The sequence below is a fragment of the Podarcis liolepis genome (assembly GCF_965112155.1).
Source record: "Podarcis liolepis genome assembly, chromosome: 9".
In the NCBI taxonomy this organism is placed as follows: domain Eukaryota; kingdom Metazoa; phylum Chordata; class Lepidosauria; order Squamata; family Lacertidae; genus Podarcis; species Podarcis liolepis.
The window spans coordinates 422941-436504 of record NC_139564.1 but is presented as its reverse complement, the minus strand read 5'-3'; the positions used below and the strand labels follow the sequence as shown (position 1 = coordinate 436504).

At 57.8% G+C, this 13564-nt stretch overlaps 1 protein-coding gene across 2 annotated transcripts; it reads right to left on the bottom strand.

The window, feature by feature from the left end:
• Window positions 1-1251: 1251 nt before the first annotated feature.
• Window positions 1252-12335, bottom strand: CCDC142 (coiled-coil domain containing 142). Of its 2 annotated transcripts, none has more exons than XM_083458650.1 (11): window positions 12239-12335; window positions 8230-8392; window positions 6310-7725; window positions 5309-5395; window positions 4301-4465; window positions 4050-4207; window positions 3737-3877; window positions 3360-3474; window positions 3017-3194; window positions 2683-2891; window positions 1252-1905 (listed from the first exon to the last, which is right to left on the bottom strand). In XM_083458650.1, the coding sequence occupies exons 2-11, from the start codon at window positions 8342-8344 to the stop codon at window positions 1643-1645; spliced, it is 2847 nt and encodes a 948-aa protein (XP_083314776.1). In that variant the 5' UTR covers window positions 8345-8392; window positions 12239-12335; the 3' UTR covers window positions 1252-1642. The 2 variants fall into 2 exon arrangements, with proteins under 2 accessions (XP_083314776.1, XP_083314777.1); XM_083458651.1 differs by lacking the exon at window positions 12239-12335 and adding an exon at window positions 8507-10091.
• Between the last annotated feature and the right edge of the window lie 1229 nt (window positions 12336-13564).

Genomic DNA, 13564 nt, shown 5'->3' with positions numbered 1-13564 from the left:
CGGGGGGCAGGATGCTGGTGGCACCGGCGGACTTTGGGCTTTCCAATTCCAGCAGTGCCAGTGCCGTCATGCTATCCTAAAACTGCCTCCCTGCTGGACTGCACAGGGGGCCTCATCCTGCAGCCAGCTCTTCCCTGCTTTCTTCCTTGTCTTTCCAGTTGTGTCGAGAGCAGCAGTGCATGCACTTTTCAGGTTTCCTTGCAAATGCCTTGGGCCCCCTCGCCCAGCATCCCAGTCCCCCCACGTCCAACCAGAAGCCTGTCCCCAGTGCGGCTGCACAACAGGCATGCAGGGGCAGCCCTCCTGGCTGGTAGCTGTCGGCAGCCGTGCCCCCCTTGGATTTGCCTGATCCTCTGGGGACAACCTTCCTCTGCCCCGACTGCAACGAAACTTGTCTCTTCCCTATCGGTCTCTACAGCCACAGCAGGCGCTGCAACCTTCCTAGCATTGGGCTTCACCTCCTCCATTGTCTCCAGAAATAGATGCCAGCCAGTTGGTGGCCATCCCGGCATGCTGTGGCAGGGAGTTCCATAGTTTAACTACGTGCTGCTGCGTGAAGTCTGTCCTTTCACCCATCCTGAATCTCCCAACGGCCCATTTGTCTTCTGAAATGCACTGCTGCTAAACATGCCCCCCTTCTCCTTTCCAGTACTACTGGCCCCCTTCATTATCCTCCTGGGACCTCTTTCCACGTTGGGCCCCCTACTCCAGGTGAGGCCTGGCTAGAGGGAGGGAGCCACGCTGCCCCTGGGCCACTTTCAACTTGGCAGGGAAGGGAGGGGTGGGGCCTGGCTGCGCTCAGCTTCCGTTGCCCTGCAGGTGTTGTCAGAATGCACGGATGTTGTGACTTGTCAGGATTCGCTCTCACAATGCAGGCAAGCTGCTCTCTGGGACAGGATTTTACTCCCAGGGACCTCGGGATTCTCCCGCTCGCTCCTCAGCCCGACTTCTGCAAAGCGAGGGACTTTGCAGCCAAACATCAGGATGCCAAGAAAGAAAGCCAAGAAGCTGCCGGGTCGACAACTGGTCCATCTGAGCTCAGCTCTGCCTGCACTGACTGGCAGGGCTGCCCAGGGATTCAGGCAGGGGGTCTTTCTGAGCCCCCCCCCCCCGTACAGATGCCGTTGGGGGCTGAGCCCGGGGCCGGCTAGAGCCTAGCCCTTCCCGCCCAGGGGGAGGCGCATGGAAGCAGAGGAAAGTGGGTCACACAGATTCTTACGGATTTATTCCTGAATCAACAGAAGCGCTGAGTGGCTGCAACGTCAGGAGTCTTTAATGTGGAAAACAGGTGATCTGAGATATCGCGTGCGCTTCTCCAGCTTCCTTGTGACCCTGAGCACAACGAGGCGGCCTGGGAGCGCTGGAGCGCCTTTTGGGATTTCAGACCCTTTCTCTTCCTCCAGCAGGAGCCAAAATGTCTAGGGCCAGAGAGTTCCTGCGGGGAAGCAGGCAAGGCCTGGCGGGAGGCAATTGAGACTCCCCCCCCCCTCCGGGGAGCTCCCTCGTGCACCAGCCCCCCTGGGGAGAGTGTCAGGGCCCAGGGGGCATGAGGCACATGCGGCAGTCGGAGGGAGCCCCGAGGAGTCCGTGGCGTGAGTGGCGGTTCGTCCTGCCCAGGCCAGAGCTGCCCCCCCCGGCCCAGTCAAGGCTCAGAGGTCCTGTTCATGCAGGGCAGGGCGGGGACTTTCCAGCGGCGGCCCCCGTGCAGCCGCAGCGCCAGCCACTCCTGCTGCATGGGGCTGAGGTAGGTCTCGGGGCTGCAGCCGCCCCCTTGCATGCGGCTCAGCAGGTCGCCTGCCTGGCTCTCCAGCACGGCCCTCGCCTGCGTGGGCAGCCCTTCCAGGCTCTCCAGGCTGTTCAGGCTGCCCGGGCCGCCGTCCTGCGTGCGAATCCCGTCGTGGGAGCCTGGGGGGGGAGGAAGAAGAGCAGCTGAGGAAGGAGACAGGGCCTGCCAGGGAGAGGAGCTGCCTGCCAGCTGCCTCCTCCCTCCCGTACCACTGAGAGATGGCCCTTCTCTACTGAAACGTCCCAATCCGCGGCTGCTCAGTGGCAAGGAAAAGGCCCCTCTGCAGGCTCAGAGGCACTCTTTCCTTCGGAACCTCTCCACATGCTCCAGGACTGAGTCTCTGCAGCGGTTTAGGACAGAACCCCCTTCGCACCCAGATCTCTTCCCAAGTCCGCCAGTCCTCTATGGAGGAGATCTGGTCAGAGAGCCACTCTGCGAAGGCCTGGCGGGATCAGAGTGAGTGGAGTCCACTAGCGACAGCAGCCAACGCGAGGCCCCAGTCGGCGCAGGGCACAGAGGTGGCAACAGTGGCTTCTGCAGCAGCACTGATGTCGCCCTTTCAGAGCGCTCAAAAGTGCCTCGCTTGCGTTCCCCACAACTTCCAAACAACCCTCTCAAACATGCCAATCTCCTGTGGGAGCAGCTTGGGCGCCATTTGGCCTCCTGGGTCTCCCTCGGACTCTACAGACGCACCAGTTCTGCTGGCGGCTCAGAGGTAGACTGCCACTGAGCGCAGAGGCTCCATTTCCAGCTTTCATGACCCTGGCCGTGAGGGGCAGAGGTTTCCCCCAGCCATGGATGGGAGAGGGATGCACCTTCCTCACCCGTAGACCCACTGGGTTGATGGAAGGAACCCTCCAGGGCGCCCCCACCCAGACCCCCACAGGCCCACTCACAGCACTTGTGGAAGGCATCCCAGGTGTGAGAGGGCAAGGAGGTCTTGGGGGGCTGCTGCAGGAGGCAGGCGATGGCGTTGTCCACTTGCTGGAAGACGCGGAGAGACAGCACCAGCTGCTTGATCTCTGGAGACAGACCATAATCCTCCGACTGCAGCAGCTCACGCACCAGGTCAAAGTCCTGCTTCAGCTGGAGGGCGCCCTGGAGACTGGGGGGGGGGGGGGGCCAGAAGGCAAGGCTGGCTGTCAGAGGGGAGAAGAGCAGCCCAGCCCAGCCTGCCCCCCTCCTGGGGCAGCAGGGCCAGACCCCTCCCCCTCCCGGACGAAGGCTCACCTGAACTTGATCTTCTGGGCCAGGATGTGGTCCATCCAGGCTTCCAGGAAGGCCGTTGTCACCTGGCTGAGTGCTGGTCCCTGGGCATCTTGAGGCAGGAGCTGGATGCCCAGCAAGACCTGGCCCAGGACGCTCTGGGCAGCAGCCGAGGCGTATTCGCTGGGGGAGGGCGGCAGCTCTGCGAGGGCAGTGGGAGAACTTAAGGGGGGAAGCCCGGCAGGATCAGACCCAAGCAAGGCCTGCTGAGTAGGCCAGGCGCTCATGGGCCCCACAGGGCCAACCAGAAGCGGAACAAGGACAGGTAGCCAGGAGGGCGCTGCCCTGTGCTGCCCTGCAGGCCTACCTGTTCGGAGGGTGAGGCGCCAGTGCTTGCCCAGGGGCATGGTTTGGCTAAAGATCTCCGCCGACATGCGCTTGCAGTCCAAGGAAAACAGCGTCAGCACTTGGTTCGCAAACAGCTGTGCAACAGAGGAGGAAAGGGGCCATGGGGCGGGTGGGAAACAAACCACCCAGTTGCCCTCTGCAATTTCTCCTGCGCAAGCCCCACTGAGGAGGTTGGAGGGCAGCCAGGGGGCAAGCGGAGGGCCTCTCTACGAAGCTGGGGCCCAGCCTGCTGTATTTCAGGCACCAGAGCTCAAAGCCAGCGTCAAGGTCCGCCAGGATCCTGGAGGCTGCTGGGAGGAGAGTGGGGCAAGGCAGGCTGGGACCCCCGGCACTTACTTGGAGACTGGAAGCTGTGGAGTGGATCTGCTGGCTCAGCTCCTGCTCCTGGCCAGAGAGGCGGGGGCTCTGCTGCTTCCTGCCCTCAGGAAAAGCCGTGCTCACCAGGGCGGACAGCCTGCTGGCCTCTGCCTTCAGCAGCTGCAGGAAGGAGTCAGGCGGCCTTAGAGGAGCTCGTTCTGGCGCAATCCTCTCTCTGCACTGGCCAGGACTTCTCCCTGGGGATGGATCCTTGGCTATTTGCTCTCCTGCAGCGCCTGGCTGACCTCAGGAAGGAACCCCCTCCCCGCCCACCACTCATGGTTCTACTTGCCTGCAAGTCCCCCTGGGTCACAAGGAGGAACTGGTTGAGGGACCAGGAAGCCAAGTACTGGTAGGCCTTGCTCATGACCCAGTAGCAGGAGGAGTGAGCGGTGGCCAGCGAGAGGGAGAGCAGCCGCAGGTGGAGGCCGGATGGGACAAGGCTGCCGGCTGCAAGGGGGAAAGGGCGTCAGTGGAGGTGGGGGAGGGAGTCGGGGCCCAGCTGCCCCTCCACCTGCCCCACAGAGTGCAGCCCCCACTCACCTGTGCTCTCCGTGGGCTGGGAGTCCAGGCACTGCAGGCTGAAGGCCAAGGGCAGGTAGAGGCTCTGCAGGAGCTGAGCCGTCTGGCTGCAGGTCACCTCTGTGCTCTGGCCAGGCTTGGCCAAGCATTTGTCGGTGAGGCTGGAGCCCAGAGCCTGGCAGAAACCTGGGACGGAAAGGGAACAAGGACGGATGGGGTCCCTGAGCAGGGCCTCCACAGGGACAGGACTGCCCTTTCCCTGGCACCCATCACAACGGAAACTGAAGTAATAACTGGCTAGACTTCACCCGTGGATCCTCTACCTCTACTATTTGGTAGGTTACAGAAATTGTACTAACAGTTGATCTGGAATCAATGCAACCTCTCTTAAGTACTGCCAGAGTGATCATTTGTCAGAATTGAAGGGAGCGCAGATGAGAGCACCACCCAAGAGAGAATGGAAAACTAAAATCTGGACACGGTACGTGTGATGGAGCTTACGAAGACAGTGAGAACCAGAGAGGGCAGGCAACCCAATGTCTTCATTGAGAGACGGAGCCTTTTCATAACATACGGGAGGAATAAGGTACAGGAGAATGTAAACCCATTTCTGTTACTTGAAACTTTGTGATATTATGATGTTCCACTTTGTTACGGAAATCGGTTGCTATCTGTTTGGCTCTAGATATCCCCCTTCTACTCTACTCTTATGTCATTTTATTTGACATTTTATAATTTATTAATTTTTGTTGCATTTTTTAATGTATTTAAAAATAAAAAAACCCCATCTCTTCTCCGATGAAACAGACTCCCTCAGAAGGGGGCAGGCTCTCCTTCCCGGGGGGCTTTCATACAGAGGTTGGGGGGCCATCAGTCACCAATGCTTTAGTTCAGATTCCTACATTGCACGGGGCTGGACTAAATGGCCCTCGGGAGCCCCTCCTAACTCTATCTCCTGCCCCAAGGCCGGCCCTTCACTCAGCACTTGCCGCACAGCCCCCCCCCCCCCGCCAACAGTGACTGCCCTACCTTGGTCCCAGTGTTGGAGGACATCCCATGTAAGCAGGTGGAGCGCCAAGGCCTTCAGTTCCTCTGCGCTCTCCTGAGGCACGCAGGCTGCAGAGACACAGAGGGCGCGAGAGAACATGAGCCCCACGGGGACCAGACTGCCTGTTCCCCCCCAGAGTGGCAGGCAGGGACCCCTAGCCCAATTCCAGGGGGCTGTGGATCCTGAGATGGAATGGGGGTCTCCCAGAGGCCATAATAAGGTGTTTAGGGGCTGAGAAAAGACAATCCAAGTGGCCCCTCACAGGGCATATTCTGCCAGACACAGGAAGGAACTGGTCAGGGAGATTTCCCCTTGGGCTGCAGGGGCCCATTTCTCCTTTGACCTCCAAAACTGCAGCCCCAGGTGGGTGTGGGCCTTGCCTGTCCTTTCGGGACTCAGAGGGCACCAGCACCCCGGAAGCAGAAGTGCAGGAGCCCCGCCTGGTCCTAAACTGGCAGGGCAGCCCTTTTTGTGGGGCAGGGAAATTGCTGGCAAGTCAGGCCACACACGGGCAAGACTCAAGCAGTCCACAGGGGCACCATCAAGGCCTGGGGAAAGTGATGGGAAATGGGTTGTACAGAAGGCAAAGACTCCTCGGAGGCAGGAAGGGAGGCAGGGGGCTGGAATGCCATCCCGGCAGGTCCTCTTGGCATTGTCTCAACCCCACTGTCAGCCAAGAAGCTGCACTTAAGAACCTCAGAAGAGCCTTCTGGATGTGGCCAAGGGGGGCCTATCTAGCCCAGTATCCTGCCCCCCCCCCAGTGGCCAGCCAGATACCCACAACAGGAGCTGGGTGGCAAGAGTCCTCTCCCCTCCTGTGGTTTTCAGAAACTGGTATTCAGAACGCTGCTGCCTCCGACTGTGAGGCACAACAGAACCATCTTGGCAAGTAGCCATTGAGAGCCCTCTCCTCCTTCTAAAGACATCCAAGTCGGCGGCCCTCCCTGCCTGCTGTGGCAGGGAGTTCCGCAGTTTGACTTACCCTGTGCCAGACCACGGCTCAGCCGCCGGGCCAAAGCAGCCGCTGCCCCTGGCTGGAAGTGTGCCAGGGGCGGGTGGAGCTCCAGCTGGTGGGCCAAGGAAGAAGCAGCCGCTCTCCACATCAGCGGGCAGTACTGGGCATAGAGCGCTGCAGCCGCCTCTGTGAAGGAGGTGTCCAGCCAACGCACAGACTTCCAGCTGGGCAGCGAGGCAGAGTCCGGCCCCTGAGGCAGGTCAGTCGGCTCCAAGCGTTCGAGGGGCTTCTCCTGCTTGGGCTGGTTCAGGACGTGATGCCACAGGCTGTCCGTGGAAGCCACCAGCTCCCCCAGGACAACAAGAAGGCTCTCTTCCTCCTCGTGGCACAAGGCCTGCAGCTCCACCGAGAGGCTGGGAAGACCCTCGCCTGCCGGAGAGGCCTGGGAGGCCCGTTCCAGGAGCCCAGGCTTGGCGTCCCCACCCCAAGGCGCAGGCTCCAGACCCCCCCCTCGGAGGAGGAGCCGGTGCAGCCTCTGGGCGGCCCGCTTGCCCCTCTCTGCTGCCAGGATGCCCAAGACCCTCTCCAGGGGGAAGGCTGGGGAACTGCTCGCTGTTCTCTGCAGACCTGGCTTCCTGACCTGCTGCTCCAGGAAGGCCTGCTGCAGCGCCTGGTCGTTCACCACCTGGTTGTAGATCTCCAGCCCCTGGAACAAGTCGGACAGCGGGGCAGCGGGCACAGGAAGGGCGTGGGCCAAGCTGCGCAGCAAGGCCTCGATGTGGCGCTCCAGGAGGCAGGCGGCGTGCAGGGCCAGCAAGCAGAGCGTCCGCCTCATGTGCTGCACCACCTCGTGGCGCTGCAGCAGCATGTGCCGCAGCCAGGGGTCGCTGCGGATGCGCCGCTGCAGCCCCTCCCAGTGCGTGGCGTGGGTGCGCATCTCCTCGCACAGCCCCCGCAGCTGGCGGCCCCAGGTGGCATCCGGCTGGCCGGCCAGGGGCGGCAGGCAGCGCTCGGCGGCCATCAGGTGCTGCACGAAGGCCGAAGCCGCCTTGAGGCGGCGGCTGAAGTGGCGGGAGAGGCGGAGGTGGTGGCGGTGCTGCAGCAGAGCATGGAGAGTGGCGCACTGGCGAGCCACGCTGCTCCGGGCCGCGTGGTAAGTGAAGGCGCCCCGGGCCGTGTCCGGGAGGGCTGGCCGCACGTGGGCCTGGAAGGTCTCCGTGCGGGGGTTCTCCATCACGCACAGGCAGCGGCTGAGCCCCAGGAAACTGCGCTCCACCTGGGCCAGGCGGGCCAGGCCTCCGGGAGAGTCCTCCTCCTCACTGTCGTAAGCGCTCTCGCTGGAGCGCGGGGGCAGCAGGCCCCACCGGCTGGGGTTGACGCAGTGGCGCAGGAGAGCCTCCGCCTTCTGGAAGGACTTGGCCAGCGGCGTCAGCGATCTGGAGCCTGCAAAGAGACAGGAGTCTGATGCCAACCCTTTGCAGCGGGGCTGCCTCAGCAGGCTGGCATCACCTGGGCAGCCACAGCCATGCCCTTCCCCTCCGCCCTGCCAAGGTCTGCCAGGAGGTCAGTCACCTCTGCTGCCCCTGCTGGGACCTGGTCTGCCTGAGGCAGGCTGCTAATTCCCAGGATTAAGTTGGCCTGCCTGGAGCAGCCGAGCAGCAGGAAGAAAGGACAAATGCAATTAAGGGATCTCCCAGAAGCAGGAGGGGGGCAGCTGGTTCCTCCCCACCCCACCCACCCCCCCGCTTTCCAGAAGGGCTTCTGTGACAAGGACATTCCAGTGCAAAACCACCAGTCACTTTCCTTACAGTCAAGCAAGGGTGGAAGCCCGACTGGGAGCGCTCCAGTCCTCCTGAACGGAGCTTCCTTTGGGCACCATCTCTGCTATGGGCAGTGGGCACAGCAAGAAACAAATGGGAGCCAGTTTTGGCACAGGCCCCTACCTACCTGTGTCAGCTGCCTCCAGGTGTTCCCCTCCATCAACTGGCAAGACCTTCCTGGGCCCCACCAGGGAGCTGAGCGGTGGCAAGATGCCCCCCGAGGCCTGCGATACACGGGACATGAGGAGCAGGAAGATGGCGTTCAAGCCCACAGCCTCGGCCTCAATCACCTGTGGAAAGACAGAAGGGTCAGCACTGAAACTGCACCCACCCCTGCCTCTTCAGAGAGGCAGCCTCACTGCACCCTGACCCCCCCCCCAACTTCGGGCAATGTCTCTGGAAACCTTGCATGCTTCCTAGGACCGGAATCCGGGACCAGCCACGCTGGGTGAGTCTGCGCACCAGTGGCCAGGAGCAGCTAGAGGGGCCTTTTCAGAACAGAGGCGTTTCACTGGCTGCCATTTGCTTCCAGACTTTGGCTCTGGGAATCTTCCAGAGTGTGTGCAGCCCTTAAGAGCTCAGCCACAGGATCAGGCCAAAGGGTGCTCGTCTCGTGCAGCAAGCTGCTCTCAAAGTGGCAAGACGGAGGCTCCTTCCTGCCAGTCCCAGCAACGGGCGTTCAGAGGCATCCGGCCTCCCACAGCATAGGCAGAGCATGGCCATTGTGGCTGGTGGCCACTGACAGCCTTATCCTCGGCTACCAAAATGGGTAGCTGGCACGAAATCTTGCTGTTGCAAATTCCAGAGTTTTAACTGAAGGCAGATGGTCCTTAAGAGTCATTTGGAAGCAATTCCGCTTAATGGGATCTTGAAGAGCTCAAGTGTTCATTTTGCGCCTTGGTTTCCTTCCTTGAAGCCTGCGTTGAGGTATAATCTTGATAGCCACCGTCACTTGCCTACAAGCACTCCAACTGAAGAACAACCTTTACCACAGGTGTCGCGGGCTTTGAAGACACTCGAACTCAGGACGCAAGGGAGAAACGAGCTAAGAGGAAGGCACACTTGGCAAATCCACACCGTGATCAACTCCCGCCCAGAAACCAATGTCCCCACTGTGGAAGGGCATGTGGATCCAGAACTGGCCTCCACAGTCACTTACGGACTAACTGTTAAGACCCTGTTCATGGAAGACAATCTTACTCGGCTACGAGGGATCGCCGAAGAAGAAAAAGAAGAAGAAGAAGGAGTTTTAACTCTGGACAGTGTGGAGAAGCCTGTCTTGAACCTTCCAACATTCAGTTTCTTTGGCTGGCCCTCTCTCTAGTATAATTTTATACACCTTTATCACGTATTCGTTTACAAAATGCCGCAACCTTTATTCACAGTGAAATCGCTCCACCCCCTTGATCATTTTGGTTGCCCTTTTCTGAAACTTTCCCAGCTCGAGAACAGCCTTTTGGCGACCAGAACAGTACACAGGTTGCACAACTGATTTGTATAAATGACGTTACAGTAGTGGCAACTTTATTTGCAATCCCTTTCCTAATGATGCCTAGCATGGAATTTGCCCTTTGTACAGTTGCCACACGCTGGCTCAACATCTTCCCTGAGCTGCCCACTGTAATCTCAAGGTCGCGGCCAGGACCCCACAAGCACATCTGTGAAACTGGGATGTTAAAGCCTCACTGGATTAGTGACCTGGCCGTAGTCCTTGCTATTTTAGCATTTGCTCTGTTCCCACACAGCGGTACCTTGGTTCTCAAACTTAATCCGTTCCAGAGGTCTGTTCCAAAACCAAAGCGTTTCAAAACCAAGGCACATTACTTTCCCATAGAAAGTAATGCAAAACGGATTACTCCGTTCCAGACTTTTAAAAACAACCCCGAAAACAACAATGTAATATGAATTTTACTCTCTAACGAGACCGTTGATCCATAAAATGAAGGCAATAATCAATGTACTGTACTATAAAATGAATAAGACAGTATTGCAGATGATAAAAATTAAAATTATTTTTTTTCTTACTTGCACTGATGAGTCATTGTTTGGATGGAGGCTTTTATCCATTTCCGCCATCACACAATCAATCAATCAATCAATCAATCAGTAGCTGAACTGGGTTCCACATAGTCACAAAAACAAATTAACCGAAAAAGCCTCAAAAACAAAAACGCAAAATGAATAGCAAAAGCAAAAGCACCAAATACAGTGGTACCTTGGTTCCCAAACTTAATCCGTTCCAAAAGTCCATTTGACTTCCAAAATGTTCAGAAACCAAGGCACGGCTTCTGATTGGTGCAGGCATCCGGAAACAGTAGCCGACAGCCGCATCGGACGTTCGGCTTCTGAAAAACGTTCGAAGACCGGAACAATTTTCGGTGTTTGGGAACCAAGACGTTTGAGAACCAAGACACCACTGTAGCTGTCTCAATCTGCCTGTGAAATATATATAAAAAAATTATAAATAGTCCAGTAGCACCTTAGAGACCAACTAAGTTTGTTCTTGGTATAAGATTTCGTGCGCATGCACACTTCTTCAGATACATGGAAACAGAAGTGAAACATTAGAGCCCGTGCAATTTCACTGATAGTTTACCTTGCTGGTTTGTTGTACGCCACTTTCATTTCTTTAAGGAGTCTACTTGAACTTGAAATAAATGACAAAACCAGGCACATTTTTTAAAGATACCTTGACGCTGAGCCTCCTGGAATAGTGGCCTTGGGGGTGGGTAGAAATCCCCGCTTTGTCCCCAGGACTGCCTGCTTGGGCCCCCGCAAGTGGCTGCCCAGGCTTCCCTCTGCTCCATGCCCAGCAGAGAAGGACCCCAGAAGAGCCTGCAGGATGAGGCCAAAGGGGTCCAGCCTCCTCTTCTGGGTTCCAGGCGCCCCTTTGGGGAAACCCGCGCGCAGGATCCGAGCCCAAGAAAGAGCAACCCTCTCCCCTCCTGCGCTTCCCTGCCACAGGGATCCAGAAGCCGTGCTGCCTCCACTGTACTTGTCCTGTCCTCTTTCTGTTTTCCCTTAATTTTTAAATCCACATTTTGTCAATCTCTAATTACAATTCACATTGAAATATGTTGTTGTTGTTGAGTTGTTTAGTTGTGTCCGACTCTTCGTGACCCCCTGGACCAGAGCACGCCAGGTACTCCTGTCTTCCACTGCCTCCCGCAGTTTGGTCAGACTCATGTTAGCGGCTTCGAGAACACTGTCCCACCATCTCGTCCTCTGTCGTCCCCTTCTCCTTGTGCCCTCCATCTTTCCCAGCATCAGGGTCTTTTCCAGGGAGTCTTCTCTTCTCATGAGGGGGCCAAAGTCTTGGAGCCTCAGCTTCAGGATCTGTCCTTCCAGTGAGCACTCAGGGCTGATTTTCTTCGGAATGGAGAGGTTGGATCTTCTTGCAGTCCATGGGACTCTCCAGAGTCTCCTCCAGCACCAGAATTCAAAAGCATCCATTCTTCGGCGATCAGCCTTCTTTATGGTCCAGCTCTCACTTCCATACTTCACTACTGGGAAAACCATGGCTTTAACTATACAGACCTTTGTCGGCAAGGTGATGTCTCTGCTTTTTAAGATGCTGTCCAGGTTTGCCATCGCTTTTCTCCCAAGAAGCAGGCATATTTTAATTTCGTGGCTGCTGTCACCATCTGCAGTGATCATGGAGCCCAAGAAAGTAAAATCTCTCACTGCCTCCATTTCTTCCCCTTCTATTTGCCAGGAGGTGATGGGCCCAGTGGCCATGATCTTCGTTTTTTTGATGTTGAGCTTCGGACCATATTTTGCGCTCTCCTCTTTCCCCCTCATTAAAAGGTTCTTTAATTGCAATATATATACAGCCAATGACACCTTGTCCTGCCCTCTTCCCAAGCCATCTCGCTTGGGGCTCTTGCTGCCTCCTGTGGTGGGGAGTTCCGCAGGTTAACTGCCGCCCCCGCCCCCCTCGCGCCCGCTTCTCTCCTCCAGAGGAGGCTCCGCCCCGCGCCAGGGACCCGAAGGCCCAGAGGAGCGCGCGACCCGTGACACGCAAGTTTGTGTGCGTTCACACGTGCAAGCCAGCTCAACGGGCGAGGCCGGCTCTCGTCGTCGCCGCGGCCCCGGAGCGGCCCCCTGCCCGCCCCCACGGCCCCTCCGCTCCCTACCGGCCTGCCTCCCTCCGAGAAGCCGCCTCGCTCGCCGCCGCCGTTGGAGCCGCTGCCTGGGCGCCGGGCAACCGAGCGGCCCTGAGAGAACCAGCGGCGGGCCAATGGGAGCGCGCGCAGGAGTCACGTGGAAGGGGAAAAGTTCCCCGAGGCGCCTGCAGGGGGCGCAGCGCGAAAGGGAGGCCTGGTCCACCCAGGCAGCCGGCGGGGGGGGGGGGGCGAGAAGGAACGGACTGTACCATGGCAGGCGCGGGGGGGAGGGATGCCCAAAAGATAATAATTATAATATTTTTTCTTTATACCCCGCCCTCCCCAGCCAAGGCCGGGCTCAGGGTGGCTAAGAAGCAATAATAAAAACAAGTTGAGTGAATACAACTTACAAACCAGATTAAAACACAACATTAAAACATTAAAATGCAGCCTCATCACAGGAGGAGAAAGGAAAAAGGAAAGAGGGGGAGGGAATCAAACTGATTCCAAGCCAACGGCCAGGCAGAACAACTCTGTCTTCCAGGCCCTGCGGAAGGAAATCAGATCCTGGTCTCTTGTGGCAGAGTGTTCCACCAGGCTGGAGCCACCACTGAGAAGGCCCTGCCTCTGGTTGTGGCTCATCTAACCTCCTTAGGGCCCAGGACCACTAGGGTGTTGCTATTTATGGACCTTAAGGTCCTCTGTGGGGCAGACCGGGAGAGGCGGTCCCGTAGGGTCCTAGGATGCTGCAGGTCCTAAGAAGATGCTTCTTTTTTCCCATGCTTTCCCGTGGGGGGGAGGGGAGCATGTAGAGGCAGCAGAGTGTGGAGCAGCAGCGAAGAGGCCCGGGTTTCAAAACCCCTGAGCCTCCCTTAGGCTTGCCTACCTCACAGGGTTGTTGTGAGCAGGGCGGGATTTAGGCATAGCTGTCAACTTTTCCCTTTTCTCGCAAGGAATCCTATTCAGAATAAAGGAATTTCCCTTTAAAAAGGGAAACGTTGACAGCTGTGGACAGCTACTGAAGGTAACGGGGCCCTTTCTATGTCCAGCTGTCTTTCGTCAACAACAAATTGTTGCTGTTTTTTGTGTTGAATAGATGCTCTATGGTAACTGATGGACCTCATAGGTATCGCAAGCCATTTGCACATGTTGCCCTGCAACCAGTCCAGGCAGAATGTTGTTATCATTTAGTCGTGTCCGCCTCTTTGTGACCCCCTGGACCAGAGCACGCCAGGCCCTCCTGTCTTCCACTGCCTCCCGCAGTTTGGTCAAACTCATGCTGGTAGCTTCCAGAACACTGTCCCACCATCTCGTCCTCCGTCGTCCCCTTCTCCTTGTGCCCTCCATCTTTCCCAA

Excerpts from the sequence above, each read along its gene's own strand:
- CCDC142 (XM_083458650.1), bottom strand. The coding sequence starts at position 8,344 with ATGTCCCGTGTATCGCAGGCCTCGGGGGGCATCTTGCCACCGCTCAGC. Across the intron at positions 3,878-4,049 it reads TGACCCAGGGGGACTTGCAG|CTGCTGAAGGCAGAGGCCAG; the intron begins GCAAGTAGAACC and ends TCCTTCCTGCAG. Across the intron at positions 2,892-3,016 it reads GCCCAGAAGATCAAGTTCAG|TCTCCAGGGCGCCCTCCAGC; the intron begins GTGAGCCTTCGT and ends CCCCCCCCCCAG.